Source organism: Bombina bombina, chromosome 4, assembly GCF_027579735.1.
Source record: "Bombina bombina isolate aBomBom1 chromosome 4, aBomBom1.pri, whole genome shotgun sequence".
NCBI classification, from domain to species: Eukaryota; Metazoa; Chordata; class Amphibia; order Anura; family Bombinatoridae; genus Bombina; species Bombina bombina.
In genome coordinates this window covers 790357804-790377151 of record NC_069502.1, presented here as the reverse complement: position 1 = coordinate 790377151, position 19348 = coordinate 790357804, and the positions used below count along the sequence as shown (strand labels likewise).

General features: G+C 39.9%; 1 protein-coding gene across 3 annotated transcripts in view; it reads left to right on the top strand.

The window, feature by feature from the left end:
* Positions 1 to 19348, top strand: part of LOC128656976 (gastrula zinc finger protein XlCGF66.1-like) — a 473235-nt gene that overhangs the window by 1560 nt on the left and 452327 nt on the right. For all 3 annotated transcript variants that reach the window (XM_053711182.1, XM_053711183.1, XM_053711181.1), the window contains exons 2-5: positions 5020 to 5143; positions 7935 to 7994; positions 8349 to 8496; positions 14700 to 14786. In XM_053711182.1, coding sequence (XP_053567157.1) covers positions 5066 to 5143; positions 7935 to 7994; positions 8349 to 8496; positions 14700 to 14786 — 373 coding nt within the window. In that variant the 5' untranslated portion in view covers positions 5020 to 5065. The remainder of the gene's footprint in view (positions 1 to 5019; positions 5144 to 7934; positions 7995 to 8348; positions 8497 to 14699; positions 14787 to 19348) is intronic.

Below are 19348 nucleotides of genomic sequence, written 5' to 3'. Positions count from 1 at the left end.
TAAAACAATAACAATTCTATGGTTGACTGTCCCTTTAAGTGTGAGACAAAGAGTGAATGAGAACCAGTATAGAGACTGGGGTGTGAGAAAGAGAGAGGCAGAGAACCTGTACAGGGGCTGGGGTTTGAGACAGAGAGGGCTGGGGTGTGAGACAGAAGGGGCTGAGAACCTGTACATAGACTGTGGTGTTAATAAAGAGATAGTGGCTCAGTACAGGGGGCTGAGGTGTGAGACATAGGAGGGCTGAAAGTATTACAGGGGCTGAGAGACTGTAGAGGGACAGGGGTTAGAGGCAAAGGGGAGCTAGTACAATGAGTAAGCAGTATTTTAGGGAGTGGGAACATGATGGGGTCACAGGAAGTCATTCTGCATGGTGGCCCCTTACAGGATGTGACATAACTGGGAAAAAGTTCCAAATAAATTATGTTTATTATTAATAGATAATGATATTATTATTATTATTGCTATTATTAACCATTTATGCCTCTCTAAATGGCATTAATAAATGTGAAAACTAAAGCTTTTTACAGCGAGACAGTACTAGTGCATGTGTGCCATATAGATAACACTGTGCTCAATCCTGTGGAGTTATGCAGGAACCAGCCATAATTGGCTAAAATATAAGCTTGTAAAAAGAGGCAGTCTCAGTGCACCTAAGCCCTAGGGATTTTCTATCTTTTTAAACAATTACAACTTTCAAGTAGACTGTCCCTTTAACTAAATATAAAGAGGAAACAACATCACAGAGCAATACTATATATATATATTTATATAAATCATTATATGAAAGTAACAGAAGCACATGCACAGCTGTTCAGAGGGCAGTAGATATAATGACCAGTCTTAAAGCACATGTAGTATGGCAACTCTCCAGAACTTATTCCCTGGCATTTTTTCATTTTCTAGTTGTTGTGACTTTGGTGCCCAGTATTTGTTGTGTCTTAACTTAAAGGGATAGGAAACCCCAACATTTCCTTTTGATTTAGATAGAACATAACATTTTAAACAACTTTCCAATGTACTTCTATTATCAAATGTGCTTCATTTTCTTGTTCTCCTTTTCTGAAGGAACAGCATTGCACTACTGCAGCTAGCTGAACACATCTAGTTAGCCAATCACAAGACACATAGCTAGCTCCCACTAGTGTAGGATATGTGCATATTCTATTTCAACAAGGAATACCAAGAGAACAAAGCACATTTGAAAATATAAGTGAATTAAAAAATGTCTTAAAATTACATGGTCTATCGGAATCATGCAAGTTTAATTTTGACTTTTCTATCCCTTTAAGCAGCCTCTTATAATTTGTCATTTTATCCTATGATTAAAGGGACAGTCTAGACCAGAATTGTCCCTTTATAACCTATTCCCTAGTTTTGCATAACAAACACGGTTATTATACTTTATACCTCTGTGATTATCTTGTATCTAAGCTTCTGCAAACTGCCCACTTATTTCATTGCTTTTGACAGACTTGCATTTTAGCCAATCATTGCTGGCTCCTTGGTAACTCCACGTGCAGGAGCATAGTGTTATCTATATGACACACATGAACTAACACCCTCTAGTGGTGAAAAACTGTCAAGATGCATTCAGAAAAGAGGCAGCCTTCAAGGTCTAAGAAATTATCATATGAACCTCCTAGGTTTAACTTTCAACTAAGAATACCAAGAGAACAAAGCAAACTTGGTGATAAAAGTAAATTGGAAAATTGTTTAATATTACATGCCCTATCTAAATTGTGAAAGTTTATTTTGGACTAGACTGTCCCTTTAACCCCTTGGCGACCGATGACGTGTCAGGCACATCCTAAAATGGGTGTCAGTTAAAGACCAAGCACGTGCCTGTCACATCCTCTGGGGTTTCAAGCACTGGAAGCGATCGTGATTGCTTCCAGATACTTTCAGGGTATTGCAGCGATGCCTCGATGTTGAGGCGTTGTGCAATATCCCTTTTTTAGGCAACTGATGCAGAGGGCCAGCGATGGTGCTGATCTTTGGTGGCGTGAGAGGGATACGAGGGAGGCGGGTGGGTGGTCCATCTCTGCAGATGAGTTCCGGATCAGGAGTGCCCCTCATGCATGCGCGCCCGCTCGCTACTGTGATAAATCTTCATGGAGGGTGAGGGAGGGGGGAAATAAATGTTTGGGAAATGGATCTGGAAGGGGGAGGTGGGGAGTGTATTGAGGGGGACAGCTACACTACAGAAAAATGGGGTGTTTAATTTAAAAAAAATAACATTTTGTAGCAAACTGGGTACTGGCAGACAGCTTCCAGTACCCAAGATGGCGACAAATAGGTAGAGGGGGGAGGGTTAGAGAGCTGTTTGGGGGGGATCAGGGAGGTTGGGGGCTTAGGGGGATCCTACATTGCAGAATATATATGAAAAAAAAGCATTTTATTTTAGTACTGACAGAGATTCTGCCAGTACTTAAAGTGAAGGTAAACTTTGGTGAATGAAATCCCATTTTTTAAAAATACTATTAAAAACAGGGGCACTTTCATTCATCAAAGTTTACAAAGCAGCCGTTTTGTTAAAAAAAAAATACCTTTTTTTCTTTTCACAGCCAGAGCAGATTCCCCCACCTAGAGATCCTCTATTCACACGTCAGCAATGACTAATCCAGCTTCCTCCAATCACAGCATGGCCTCAGTAATGGGAGGAAGCTGGATTAGTCATTGCTGAATTGTGAATAGAGGATCTCTAGCTGGGGGGAAGCTGCTCTAGCTGGGGGGAAGCTGCTCTAGCTGTGAAAAGAAAAAAATGTATTTTTTTTAACAAAACGGCTGCTTTGTAAACTTTGATGAATGAAAGTGCCCCTGTTTTTAATAGTATTTTTTTTAAATGGGCTTTCATTCACCAAAGTTTACCTTCACTTTAAGATGGCAGGGACAATTGTGGGGTGGGGGAGGGAAGGAAGCTGTTTGAGGGGGGTCAGGGAGGGATCAGGTGGGAGGCTGCGCTCTACACTAAAGCTAAAATTAACCCTTCAAACTACCTAATTAACCCCTTCACTGCTGGGCATAATACAAGTGTGGTGCGCAGCGGCATTTACCGGCCTTCTAATTACCAAAAAGCAATGCCAAAGCCATATATATCTGCTATTTCTGAACAAAGGGGATCTCAGAGAAGTATTTACAACCATTTGCACCATCATTGCTCTAACTGTTTGTAAATAATTTAAGGGAGCAACCTAAAATTGTGAAAAAGTTAATGATTTTTTTTATTTGATCGCATTTTGTTGTCAAATACACTACACTAAAGCTAAAATTAACCCTACAAGCTACCTAATTATCCTCTCTGGGCATAATACACGTGTGGTGCGCAGCAGCATTTAGCAGCCTTCTAATTAGCCAAAAAGCAATGCCAAAGCCATATATGTCTGCTATTTCTGAACAAAGGGGATCCCAGAGAAGCATTTACAACCATGTGTGCCATACTTGCACAAGCTGTTTGTAAATAATTTCAGTGAGAGACCTAAAGTTTGTGAAAAGTGAACAATTTTTTTTTTAATTTGATTTGGCGGTGAAATGGTGGCATGGAATATACCAAAATGAGTCTAGATCAATACTTTGGGTTGTCTACTAAAAAAAATATATATATACATGTCAAGGGATATTCAGGGATTCCTGACAGATATCAGTGTTCCAATGTAAAAAAAATGTTTTGGAAATAGCAAAGTGCTACTTATACTTATTGCCCTGTAACTTGCAAATAAAGCAAAGAACATGTAAACATTGGGTATTTCTAAACTCAGGACAAAATTTAGAAACTATTTAGCATGGGTGTTTTTTGGTGGTTGTAGACGTGTAACACATTTTGGGGGTCAAAGTTAGAAAAAGTGTTGTTTTTTTTTTTCCATTTTTTCATCATATTTTATAAAAAAAATTATAGTAAATTATAAGATATGATGAAAATAATGGTATCTTTAGATAGTCCATTTAATGGCGAGAAAAACGGTATATAATATGTGTGGGTACAGTAAATAAGTAAGAGGAAAATTACAGCTAAACACAAACACTGCAGATATGTAAAAATAGCCCTGGTCCCAAACGGTAAGAAAATTTAAAAGTGCTGAGGTCACTAAGGGGTTAAGGGAGTATGGTGGTTATGTCAGTCAATTTCCAAAAAAACTTTCATGATTCAAATAGGGCATGCAATTTTAAACAACTTTCCAATTTTCTTTTATAACCAATTTTGCTTTGTTCTCTTGGTAATTCTTAGTTGAAAGCTAAACCTAGGAGGTTCATATGCTAATTTCTTAGACCTTGAAGGCCGTCTCTAATCTAAATGTATTTTGATAGTTTTTTACCACTAGATGGCGTTAGTTCATGTGTTTCATATAGATAACATTGAGCTAATACACGTGAATTTACCGAGGAGTGAGCACTGATTGGCTAAAATGCAAGTCTGTCAAAAGAACTGAAATAAGGGGCAGTCTACAGAGACTTAGATACAAGGTAATTATAGAGGTAAACATGTATTATTATAACTGTGTTGGTTATGCAAAATTGGGGAATGGGTAATTAAGGGATTATCTGTCTTTTAAAACAACAAAAATTCTGGTGTTGACTGTCCCTTTAAGGGGCAAATTCTGGTTTGGTCATAAATAGCAGATGAAAGATTGAGGGGCAGTAGGACAGAGCTCACAATTTGGGATAATCCCATAAATTACAGGATGACTGGTAACCAGGGAACCGTTGCACTTATTGTTTTATATCTGCTTCCTGATATATCAGATAATTGCATATTCCTATATAGTCACCCTTCTCTTGCTTCTCATGAGCTCAATAGTAAATAAATATGTCATCCCATAATGTGTGGCCAACATGCTATATAATGATTGTTGTGTTATGTGTTATCTTCTATACATGGTCACATGTGTAGTATTATACTGTGCATAAGTGAAATAAACATGTTTAATGTCACATAATCATCTCTTGACCATAATATAAATACATGAAGGGCTCTGATTATTTCCCATCTCTCATTTTTGGCATCTTCCTTTCTTCTCGCAGGTGTCAAATTTTATAGCCTCGGACTCGTTCACTGACAATAAACAAGATGAACAAATACAGGAAGCAGATGGCAGAGCAGTTCCTGAGTCAGGCCCTGGGCATCATCTGCCTGCTGACGGGAGAGGTGAGAGATGCTGTGGAATGTCATGTGACACTGGTCCTATTTACTGTGCTGCTTCTGATACACCAGACCATCTCACTGACCCTAATTTCATCTGACCCAGACCATTTCATTAATCCTAACTTTATCTCCCCCATACCATTGAACTAATCCTAACTTCCCCTCATCCAGAACAGCTCACTAACATTACACAGACCATCTCACTAAACCTAACTTCATCTCACCCAGACCATTCACTAACCCTAACTTCATCTCACCCAGACCATTCACTAAACCTAACTTCATCTCACCCAGACCATCTCACTAAACTTAACTTCATCTCACCCAGACCATTCACTAACCCTAACTTCATCTCACCCAGACCATCTCACTAAACCTAACTTCATCTCACCCAGACCATTCACTAACCCTAACTTCATCCCCCCCAGACCATCTCACTAAACCTAACTTCATCTCACCCAGACCATTCACTAACCCTAACTTCATCTCACCCAGACCATCTCACTAAACCTAACTTCATCTCACCCAGACCATTCACTAACCCTAACTTCATCTCACCCAGACCATCTCACTAAACGTAACTTCATCTCACCCAGACCATTGACTAACCCTAACTTCATCTCACCCAGACTATCTCATTAACCCTAACTTCATCCCACCCAAACCATCTCACTAACTCTAACTTCATCTCACCCAGACCATCTCACTAACCCTAACTTCATCTCACCCAGACCATTCACTAACCCTAACTTCATCTCACCCAGACCATTCACTAACTCTAACTTCATCTCACCCAGACCATCTCACTAACACTAACTTAATTTCACCCAGACCATTCACTAACCCTAACTTCATCTCACCCAGACCATCTCACTAACCCTAACTTCATCTCACCCAGACCAGCTCACTAACCCTAACTTCATCTCACCCAGACCAGCTCACTAACCCTAACTTCATTTCACCCAGACCAGCTCACTAACACTAACTTCATCTCTCCCAGACCATCTCACTAACCCTAACTTCATCTCACCCAGACAATCTCACTAACCCTAACTTCATCTCACCCAGACCATTCACTAACCCTAACTTCATCTCACCCAGACAATCTCACTAACCCTAACTTCATCTCACCCAGACTAGCTCACTAACCCTAACTTCATTTCACCCAGTCCATCTCCCTAACACTAACTTCATCTCACCCAGACCATCTCACTAACCCTAACTTCACCTGACCCAGACCATATCACTAACCCTAACTTCACCTGAACCAGACCATCTCCCTAACCCTATCTTAAAGGGACAGTAAAGTCATAATTAGACATTCATGATTTAGATAGAGCATACAATTTTAAACAACTTTCCAATTTACTTCTATTATTTAATTTGCTTCCTTCTCTTGTTATCCTTTTGCTGAAATGTTTATCTAGGAAAGCTCAGGAGCAGCAAAGTACCTTAGTTCTAACTTCTGATTGGTGGCTGCATATATTTACTGATTGTCACTGGCTCACCCATGTGTTCAGGTAGAAACCAGTAGTGCATTGCTGCTCCTTCAACAAAGCATACCAAGAGAATGTAACAAATTTAACAATAGAAGTAAACTGGAATGTTGTTTAAAATTGTATGTTCTACCTAAATCCTGAAAGAAAAATGTTGGTTTTCGTGTCCCTTTAATCTCACCCAGGACCTCTTGCTAACCCTAACTTCAGCTCACCCAGTCCATCTCACTAGTTCTCAGTTCAATTCACCCAGACAATCTCACTGACCCTAACTTCAGCTAACTCACTTTTACAACCTACATCCACAAAAACTTCCCCAGCACCCAGGGTCCTCTGCACTACCCTACACTGTAAAACCTCCCCAGCACTTATGATCCCCTGTACAACCCTCCTCTGTAAAACCTCTCCAGCATCCCCTGCATAGCTATCCGCTGTAAAACCTCCCTGGTGCCCACAGTTGCCTGCAAAACCTTCCACTACTAAACCTTCTCCAGCACCCATGATCCCCTGCATAACCCTCCATCCAACAACCTCACCCAGCACCCATGATCCCCTGCATAACCCTCCATCAAACAATCTACCCCGGCACCCATGATCCACTGTTCAGTTTAAAATGGTCCTCAGCACCTAGGGACCCCTGCAGAACCATGAACTGTAAAAGACTGCCAAGCACACGGGGTCCCCTGCACAACCCTCTCTTACAAACCCCCCAGCACCCAGGAACTTCTGCACAACCACCAACTGTAAAAGATCCCCCAACACCCAGGGTTTTTTCACTACAAAACTTCATCCAGCACCCAGGGCCCCTGTGCATACCTTGACTAGAAAATTAAACAACCCTAGCACCCAAGCTCCCCTAGCTGCATTACCCTCCCATCCCCAACTACATAACCCCTGTGGCAAAAACTTCCTTCAGATCCTAAGGGTCCCCCTGTATAATGTCCAAAAACACAAAAATATAAAACACTAGTTATCATGGGCTACCTTGCAAAACCCCAGCATCCGAGAAACCTCCTATCACCCAAAGATTCAACTCTACAGTTCCCAAACCAGACCCCCCCCCCCCCAAGGTTCTATTTTACATTAATTGATTACTGCAATGCCTTAATTTTTTATTGAAACTCATGTACTTCAGCATCTTCAAACAACAGAAGACCCACAAAGTAATTCATTATTTTGTGGTGATCAGGACTGTGACAAAATATTTTTTTTTTTAAAGAGAGTTAGAAGTAAACAATAACTGTAGAAATGTTTGTCTAGGGAAACAGTCTGATGCTTTTCTCTTATATACTTTATAGGAATATGTTATTGTGAAAAAGAGGCACTACCAAAGTAACAGTCACCGGCTGAGTGGAGAGGTGAGTACTGCTCATGTAACATTATATTAGTTATGTTACAGTGTCTCCCTTTACTGACCAATTTGTCCTGTGTGTGTTTTCCTAACTTCTGTCTGTGTCTCTGCATGTCCTCGGTATCCCCCAACAGCAGCAGTCACAGGCTGAGAGGAGGCTCAGCACTGCTGGGTAATGTGACATTATACCAGAGTCAGTGTACAGTGATGCCCTTTACTGACCCATCTGGCCCTGTGTGTATTTCCTACCTTCTGTCTGTGTCTCTGCATGTTCTCAGTGACATTATTCTGGCTCTGTCAGTAAAAGTGTGTAGCAGAACCATTCCCTGTGTCAGTGCTGAATCAGTTGTGTGTGTTTCAGGTACCTATAAAGTGTGATGATTTTGCTGTGTATTTCTCTATGGAAGAATGGAAGTATATAGAAGGACACAATGAGCTTTACAAGGACGTCATGATGGAACCTCACCAAACACTAAGTAGTATAGAGATCCCAGACAACGAGAGTTTAGGTAAGACTGCTCTACTTTTACTTATGGTTGTCAATATAAGTGTAGTAATGTACAGTGTATAGTCTTACATAATGTCTCATACGTTTTTTATTGTATTATACCCTTATGATTGTAATATACCATTGTATATCCTTATGATTGTAATATACCATTGTATATCGCTGCGTAAAATGTTGACGCTTTAAATAAACAATAATAATAATAAATAGCAATAAAATATCTCACTCAGTAAATGTACATACACTACAGAGGTGACAGACATCATTAATTTCCAAATAATAAAAACACATTTTGGGCTAGATTTCAAGTGGAGTGCTAATTTATCGTGCGCCTATAAACAGGCAAAATTTGCATGATAAATAACCAGCCATTACAAGTGGCTGGTTAATGCTACAGCGAGCGTTCCGGAAATTTCTCAAGCAGTATAGTGCTTGAGAAAAGCTGCAGTAGCAGCTGAAACGCGTAGTAGAACGTAAAGGAAAGAAGTCACAGTTCCACTAAATGGAGCCAGCGTAGCTGTGAGCATAGGAGCACGATACCAGTACACACACCCTAAAGTCACATGACTATTGCCTGTGGTGTGGGAGCTGGACGCCTTCACACAACTCACGCTTTCAGACACAGAGAAAAAGTACATTAAGGTCTGAGCTGCCAAGAGTGCTAAAGAATTACAGCTGATACCGGTTAAAGGTACCATTTTACGAACATAGCATTTATAGTTAATTGCTTAAATTGACAAACTGTATCTCATCAGAATATGGTCGGATAAGGGATCCATGCTTAGTGTTTCTGTTTTTAAATCTAAAGGATAGAAAGCCCCGGGCATTTTTTCTGAATCTCTTGGACATTCAAAATTTGTGTTCACGCGTGTGTATTTATCAAGTTTTAGAATATATTTTGTAATTTTACGTGATCTGATTATTAACCCCTTAATGACCAAGGACGTACGCCACACGTCCTCAAAAAAAAGACAGTTAATGACCGAGGACGTGTGGCGTACGTCCTTGGTCTGGAAAGCAGCTGGAAGCGATCCTGCACGCTTCCAGCTGCTTTCCGGTTATTGCAGTGATGCCTCGATATCGAGGCATCCTGCAATAACCCCCCATGGCCATCCGATGCAGAGAGAGCCACTCTGTGGCCCTCTCTGCACCGGACATCGGTGGCCGGTATCGTTGGTGGGTGGGAGCAAGTCTGGGAGGCAGGTGGTCGGCCATCGATGTGCCGAATGGAGTGGAGGGGGGCGGGATGGGCGGGAGCGCGCGCGCGCGTGCACGGGGGGCGGCGGGCGGGCGGGCGCGTGCACGGAGCGGGAGGGAACCGCTGCACTACAGAAAAATAAACTGGGAAAAGTAAAAAAAAAAAAAGTTTTTAAAGCTGTAAATAAACAGCTAAGGGACCTGGAAGGGGTGGGGGGTTGATCTTGGGGGGGGAAGCTACACTACAGAAAAGGTCATTTAAAAAAATAAAAAGGCACATTTTTTTTACTACACTGGGTACTGGCAGACAGCTGCCAGTACCCAAGATGGCGCCCATTAAGGCAGAGGGGGAGGGTTAGAGAGCTGTTTGGTGGAGGATCAGTGAGGCTGGGAGCTAAGGGGGGATCCTGCACAGCAGCATATGTAAATATGCTATAAAAACACACAAAAAAAGCCCAAATATAGCTTTAATTTTAGTACTGGCAGAGTTTCTGCCAGTACTTAAGATGGCGGGGACAATTGTGGGGTGGGGGAGGGAAGAGAGCTGTTTGGGAGCGATCAGGGGGTCTCATGTTTCAGGTGGGAGGCTGAGCTCTACACTAAAGCTAAAATTAACCCTGCAAGCTCCCTACAAGCTAGATAATTAACCCCTTCACTGCTAGCCATAATACACGTGTGAAATGCAGCGGCATTTGGCGGCCTTCTAATTACCAAAAAAGCAACGCCAAAGCCATATATGTCTGCTATTTCTGAACAAAGGGGATCCCAGAGAAGCATTTACAACCATTTGTGCCATAATTGCACAAGCTGTTTGTAAATGATTTCAGTGAGAAACCTAAAATTGTGAAAAATTTAACGTTTTTTTTTAATTTGATCGCATTTGGCGGTGAAATGGTGGCATGAAATATACCAAAATTGGCCTAGATCAATACTAGGGGTTGTCTACTACACTACACTAAAGCTAAAATTATCCCTAAAGGCTCCCTACATGCTCCATAATTAACCCCTTCACTGCTGGGCATAATACACGTGTAGTGCGCAGTGGCATTTAGCAGCCTTCTAATTACTAAAAAGCAACGCCAAAGCCATATATGTCTGCTATTTCTGAACAAAGGGGATCCCAGAGAAGAATTTACAACCATTTAAGCCATAATTACACAAGCTGTTTGTAAATAATTTCAGTGAGAAACCAAAAGTTTGTGAAAAAATTAGTAAAAAAGTGAACGATTTTTTTGTATTTAATCGCATTTGGCGGTGAAATGGTGGCATGAAATATACCAAAATGGGCCTAGATGAATACTTTGGGATGTCTACTAAAAAAAAATATATACATGTCAATGGATATTCAGAGATTCCTGAAAGATATTAGTGTTCTAATGTAACTAGCGCTAATTTTGAAAAATAATGGTTTGGAAATAGCAAAGTGCTAATTGTATTTATGGCCCTATAACTTACAAAAAAAGCAAAGAACATGTAAACATTGGGTATTTCTAAACTCAGGACAAAATTTAGAAACTATTTAGCACGGGTGTTTTTTGGTAGTTGTAGATGTGTAACAGATTTTGGGGGTCATAGTTAGAAAAAGTGTGTTTTTTTCAATTTTTTCCTCATATTTTATATTTTTTTTTATAGTAAATGATAAGATATGATGAAAATAATGGTATCTTTAGAAAGTCCATTTAATGGCGAGAAAAACGGTATATAATATGTGTGGGTACAGTAAATGAGTAAGAGGAAAATTACAGCTAAACACAAACACCGCAGAAATGTAAAAATAGCCTTGGTCCCAAACGGACAGAAAATGGAAAAGTGCTGTGGTCATTAAGGGGTTAAAGGGACATCCCGGTCAAAATTTAAATGCACGTAGATTAATTAAATCTTTGTATAGAAACATATTTGCAATATACATGTATTGGCAAAAATGCTTCTAGTAAAAGTTATCACTGTTTTAGTGTTAATATTTTTCTCTGCATGTGAAGCATAGCTAGATATTCTCAGTGCACCTGCATTTTAAATAGTGCAGCTGCTCATAGAAATGGGGATTGTATATCATGTCTGCAATTATCAAATTGAGTCATTACCAGATGGTGCAAGCACCTTAGGCTCTCTGAGCAAGTGCTGTGTTTAGAATGCTGGTGCACGGGGCATACTTAAATACACTTTTGAAACAGCTATAGCTTTAATTAGTAGCATTTTTGCTAATACATGTATGTTACAAAAATGCTTTTATTCAAAACTGAAATGCATCCATGTGGAGACCAATTTTGGCTGGATTATCCCTTTAAGTAAATATTGAAAGATATATATTAATATATGTTGCCTGAATCTAATTTGTGTCTCAATAGCGATAAGCAAGTAATAAGAGAAAAAATCTGTTAAAAAAAACAGCAAACTGAATTTTTAGACTGGGATACTTCCGTTTGAGGTGAAACAGGCGCACCTAATCACTTTCTGTTTCACGATGAGGCATCTGCCCTCGTATGTAGCCGGAATAACGATTGCGCTCCAGCTCCATATGCGGCAGATGCCTAGAGCTCCATCTCTCGGCTGTAACTTATTAGCCGAGAGTGCTGTAGCTATCTGAAGCTCAGACATATATATATATATATATATATGTCATGCAGTACGATAGGCAAAGCACTGAAAGACATATATATATATATATTTGTCTTATTGGGTGAAAGGGTTAAAATGTGAGAATGTGGGGTGATAGAAAAAATAAAACAGCACTGAAAAGTGCCTTTAAATTGCGGTCTATGGGGACTGTGTTATTCCTATAAATATATATATATCAATGTAAATATTTGCATAGGAAATTAGCACATCTAGGCAAGATTTTTCCCAGAAATACCTAATATACAATGTTACCATTGCACAAGGGAACACTGGGTAAGATATGTAAATTAGATATGCAAATTCTCAGTTTTTTTGCTTTAAAATACTGTTTTAACACAGCTAACCTTTTAACAGGATTATTACAGCAAACCAGAAATAACTCACTATACAGCCTGTTTCGTTCTTTTTGGAACTCATCAGTAGGAGATAGATTTCTGGTTGCTGCATTGGTAAAGCTATTTTCAAGGCTAAACCAAAATCCATTAAAATTAAGGGGGGAGATAAAAAATCTGAAATTAAAATCCTCCATGTCTCAAAATTAAATCAATGTAAATATTTGCATAGGAAATTAGCACATCTAGGCAAGATTCCCTGCTCGCTTTTTCCCAGAAATACCTAATATACCTAATATACAATTGTGCAACGGTAACATTGTATATTAGGTATTTCTGGGAAAAAGCAAGCGGGGATACTTGCCTAGATGTGCTAATTTCCTATGCAAATATTTAAATTGATTTAATTTTGAGACATGGAGGATTTTAATTTCAGTTTTTTATCTCCCCCCTTAATGAATTTTTTTATGAGAGAGAGAGAGAGACAAGAAAAAAATAAAAAGTAACTAATTGTGTAGTTCATTAACAAATCTAGACAAGGCAGAAGGCTTGTTTTTCCCACAGAAAACCTCTGAATTACATTGTTTCCAATGCAGCAAAGGATTCTGGGTAAGATATGCAAATTAGGTTCACAATGACACACCTTTTTACTTCAAGTCTGCTTTTCAGCAGATTCCCTTTACGCCAAAGTATCACTGTTCACACAGCTTATAAATTTAGCTAGGGTTAGTGCAGTGATTCATAACCATCCCAGGACAGACTGTTTCAGAGTTACTGCTGGGTGAAGTTGATTCCGGCAAAATACAACAACATTTAAAATTAGGGGGAGGTAAGAGGTGAGTTTAAAATCCTCCACTACGCACAAAATATAGAGAAAATAACTCATTGTGTAGTTCAACAAATCTAGACAGGCCAGAAGGCTTGTTTTTTCCCACAGAAAACCCTACGAAACAGTCTGTCCTGGGATGGTTATGAATCACTGCACTAACCCTAGCTAAGTTTATAAGCTGTGTGAACAGCGATACTTTGGCGTAAAGGGAATCTGCTGAAAAGCAGACTTGAAGTAAAAAGGTGTGTCATTGTGAACCTAATTTGCATATCTTACCCAGAATCCTTTGCTGCATTGGAAACAATGTAATTCAGAGGTTTTCTGTGGGAAAAACAAGCTTTCTGGCCTATCTAGATTTGTGTGTGTATATGTATATATATATATATATATATATATATATATATATATATATATATATATATATATATGTATATGTGTGTATATATATATATATATATATATATATATATATACATATATATATGTGTGTTAATGTGTATATACACATATAAATGTATATGTATATATATATATATATATATATATTCTGGATAAGGATAAGCACTCACTGGATTTAAACACAACAAATTATTATAAATAATTTGTTGTGTTTAAATCCAGTGAGTGCTTATCCTTATCCAGATTGAATATTTTGTTAAGCACCCTGGTCTGTGTTTGGGTTGGCAAGTGAGAGTGCACTGATTTGGAGTGTATATATATATATATATATATATATATATATATATATTCACTGCCCGACTTACCCCCTTTGCTGCACTGGGTTCTCTGCCGTGTCTCACAGCATGAGAGCAAGGCTTCCATTGGAGCCTATGGAAGTGCGCTCTCGTGAGCGCAAAGCTTCCATGGAATGCAAACACAAGGTCGAGTTTGCATTGTGCCTTTCTTATAATACCAACGCTCCACTCGTAATCTAGGCCTTAAATGGGTAAGAGAGAGTAATGTTAAATTAATTTCATATCAATTTATATGTTAACATTAATTTATTTATGTTAATATTTTATATGTAAAAAAGTAACAAACAGATGCTTTTGTTTTTGTTCTTAAAAAAATTTAATACATTTTAAGATATGTGTTTTTAGATGCAAAAAAATTGTTTCATATCAATTTAACAAAATGAATTGATTGTATCTTTATTATAACTAACAGGTCATAGTGATGAAAATCACTTTAAATCCATTTGACCAAAAAACTAATTTTATTCTTCATTAGAACTAACAGGTCACAATGATGAAAATCTAGACACGGGAGCACAAGGAGAACTTGTACAGAATATTCAGCCATCAGATGTCTCTGCAGGTGAGTGATCTATAGTATAATCTTCACAGTTAGAAAACTCAGATTCTGAAATGATTTAACCCTATAAATAACTATCAGCTAGATTTAAAGTGTTGCGTTACGGCTTTTAACACTAAAAAAATGGCAATTCCAGGGGTGGAGCCTGGCCACGCAGGATGATGGCCGCACATTAGAAGGGGTCCTTATTCCCATGTAGGCTTAACGTCTATTTCTGGCAATTTTCCCTTCCCTATTCCTTCTAAACCAAGAGGATTATAGTTATAAACCACCGTGAGAGCTCTCATGAGTTTTGCCCGAGATCTCCTTACCGGACTATAGCCAAACCGAGCTGAAAGGCCTTGCATGTAAGATCGGGGCGGGTACTGCCTTGGGGAAAAAACCTCAGTGTGATCTTTGACAGACCTCCGGAGCTGGAGCGTACCAGGCGACCAACATAGAGAGGACCGCAAGCCCTTACAGAGCTGGACAGGAGTTAGAGAACTCGACAGGGCAGGAGATACCTGAATCGGGTTTATCTTGGAAACGGCGAGGAGACTTTCCTGGAAGCCACACACATGAGCATAGGTGCCACGTGGTATGCAGATAATTACGGCTCCATTGTCTCCGCATACTCACTCCGGGAACGGATTGCGCGGTGAGTGTTGAGAAGTGCTGTAGGTGAATGTTAAAGCCACTCCCGGTGCATTCTTTTTGCGGTCTTAACGGATCCCTGTGTGAGCTCTCTTGCCTCGCCTTGGGCAGACTAAAAATGAAGCACCGCAGTACAGAGTGAAAGTGGCAGGGCTGGTGAGCTGAAAAGGGAAAAAAAAAATCTAATATTGCTTGCTGTGTTGTGGATCGCAGGAGAATTTAATACCGCAGCAAATATAGGGTATTGTGGTGCTAATATTTACATACTTTAGCCTGACTCATACCAGTACCTCTTGTTTCCTATAGACTCTTAGTATAAAGTGCTATATACTTCTTTGGGAATACACTACGAGGTTATTGAGGTGTAACATCGATATATAATACAGCTGGGTCTAATCACCACCTGTATAATAGATGTGATGCCTAATAAGAAACAAAATAAGGCGGGCAAGCCACACGTCTCTAAAACACTCAATCACTATCTGAAACCGGCAGAGCTAAGACCTGATAACACAACAGAAGACATGGCGAGTAGCCAGGTGGGAGAGTTGACTATGGGGCATCAGGACGCAACATTACACACTGCGTATGTAGCTAAGGAGGATATACAGAATCTCTCGTCTAAGGAGGACATACAAGGAATCCTCCAGGAAATGAGGAAATGAGGACTCTCTTTGGCGATCTTCGCAAAGATCTTAGCACCCTGGATCACAGGGTTGTTGCACTGGACACCACTCGCGCATCTACCTCCTCTAAACTACAAAGCCAGGATATTGAACTACAAAATCAGGCTGAAAAGGTTCACTTTCTTTCAGAGAAACTGGAGGACTTGGACAATCGCTGCCGCCGTAACAATCTGAGAATACGAGGCGTCTCGGAGGGGTACCTCCAAGCCCTGTTCAGGGTAATCAAAAATAACCCATCGGCTGCTGAGATCCCTATTGAGAGGGCCCACAGAGCTCTACGGCCCAAACCGCCACCCAAAGCCCCCCCCCCCCCCCAGGGACATTATAGCCAAATTCCTCAGCTACAAAGATAAAGAGGAAATATTGAAATGCGCTAGAAAGCAGCATCCCATTCTTCATGCCGGGGAGGAAATACAAATCTTCTCAGACCTCTCACCAGTGACCTTGCAGAAGAGGAGGGAATTGGCACACATCACCTCCTATCTAAAGAAAAACGGTATCCTATACAGATGGGGTTTTCCGGTATCATTAATAGCTACACATCAAAATAAGACAGTTATCTATTGTCCTAATATGGACCCTCAAGGATTTTTCAAAGAACTATCGGGACTACCCTATAACAACGCTGACCCAACAGGAGGCCCTGACGGGACTACCCCCTGTGCTTCCTCTTCCTCATGGGAGCAACAGCTGGACACATGATGGACACCTAGCCGTCTAGAGATGATCTTCAGTACTTGATACCGTCCCCTTTTTCTGCTTGTCAGCTGACATGGTCACTTTCTGACAGGAGAGAGAGTGAAACATTGTGACCAATCCGCCCTGGTCGCCAGGAGGAGACTCTTGCTCAGCTAATATGGTGCTGACCTCTTTCATCGTCCTAGCTGCCTTATGGGTAATATGGGGGGGGGGGGGGAAAGAGTAATGTTGGCTAGCATAAAATATTTACAATAACTGTTCTTAAATGTTTTTCTCCAGTAATTAGGTTGCCCCACTTAGGGGATTTTTATTGGGCCCTCGGGGTAAACCCTTCCAAGGTATCAGATTTGCTCTCTTAGCTAACCTTAGATCAAAATCACCATAAGCACTCATGTCTTTGTACCCCGTAGCCCTAAGATGTATAATTTTAAACCATTACTTGTTGATACACTAAGTAAATGTTATGAGAGTTTTTTCTGTTATATACTTCGGGACTCTCCCTGTTTAACCCCCATGGTCATAATGTTATACTCAATATGGTATATATATCATTTTGATTTTATCCTCCTACTATATGTGAGAGGAGATATTTATGTCCCTAGTTACGGTGGCAACTTATAACTAAAATTGCCCCGGTTTACACAAACTCATACAATAAAGCCAGGGGAGACCACCCTTGTTACTAGATGTGATCATGGGAGGCATGAAATTAGAGTTCAAATCCGACAACATAAAATATCGGTGTTCACTTTAAATGATTTTTTTTTATAAAAACTGATGATGTTATAATGTTAATTTCTTGTTTGTTCTCTAGTTATATACTAGTTGGGTTATGATTATGAATGTATATTATAGGCCCTCATTCTCTATATGTGTTACATGTGTTCTTTCTGTATGATGAGGATATACTCCTCAGAACTACAACTATAGTGAGCGATTTTGGGAGTGTAGTATAATGTTGTATTAGGACCCTACTAGGATTTAGCGTAAGGTTTACATCCAGATTGATCACGCTTCACTCTGGGGATACTATCCTAACATGTTTCCTTTCCACTGATGCACACCTTTGTCATTACCCTCTTGGCTGTTCCCTTAGATTCCTTCCCAACCCCTCCCTTTTGCCAAATATCACCATTAATGTACTTTAATCCAAAAGAGGCCTACAGGGGTTTACTACCTCTAATCTTTTTTCAGTTCCTTTCCCTGAAAAACTAGTGGCTTCCGCTGCTGCAAACTTCTGAGCGCAGTGGTAGCAAACCATTAATACTTCACAGTACACTTGATATTTATACCTCTTTATCTATACATTCATTTGTCTTTCTACTCCTCTCTCCCTCCCTCTATCCTTTAATTTTTAATTTTTTTTTTTTAATTTTTTTTTTGTCTCAAACATGTTCTCAAAAAAAAAAAGCAGATTCCAGGATCATGCATTACAGTTGACCACTATAAATGCTAAAGGGCTGAATAGCCCTGGAAAGCGATCTATCGCATTCCGTGAGCTCAACAAATTAAATAGTCATATCATAATGATTCAGGAGACGCATTTTCAAAAGGGTAAGGAGCCTAAATGGCATAACACGTATTACCCCACAGCTTTTTTTGCTTCTGGCCCGAATAAGAGAGCCAGTGTTGGGGTGTTATTTCACAAAACTCTCCCAATACAAATCTCACACATAGACAGAGACCCTGAGGGTCGATACTTACTGCTAATAGGCACGCTCTATGGTAACCATATCACATTTCTAAACACATATGCCCCTAACCAAGCGCAACCTTCTTTTTTTTAAAAAACTAACCAATCTCCTCGATCATGCGCAAGGAATTACATACTTAGCGGGGGACCTCAATATTGCCCTTGACCCAGCCCTGGACTCCTCCAGGGGCTCCTCTAACACGCCCAAAACTGCGTTGAAATCTATTAAAAACTCTCTACATAGTTTAAATTTACACGACATTTGGAGGACTCTTCATCCTTCCGACAGAGACTATACATTCTATTCTAATCCTCATAACTGTTACACTAGAATTGACCACATACTCACTGACTCTCTCGGACTAAATATCACGACATCATGCTCTATTGGTCCAATCACATGGTCTGACCATGCCCCTGTCTCTTGTCAGATATTTTGGCCCGACATCCCAGTTTCCCCTAGACTCTGGAGACTAGATGACACCCTTCTGGATAACCACCTTATTTACACAGATATACAGAAACAATTGGCTGAGTACTTTGAGCTTAACTCACACTCAACTGCATCACACCTCAGTGAATGGGAGGCACACAAATCAGTGGTTAGAGGGTTATTTATCAAGCATAAAGCTAAGCTAAACAGAGTCTCTAGGGAAACACACGCTGATCTGCTTAAAACGATTAGCTCTTTAGAGAAGGAACATAAAGGGGATCTTTCCAATCAAGAACTTAAAAATAAATTGACAGAAGCCAGATTCGCGCTTAGAAGCCATTTAACAAAGGTACATCAGAGAAACGCGTTGCTTCTTAAACAGTATTATTTTGAGAGGGGCAATAAGCCTGGTAAAATCTTA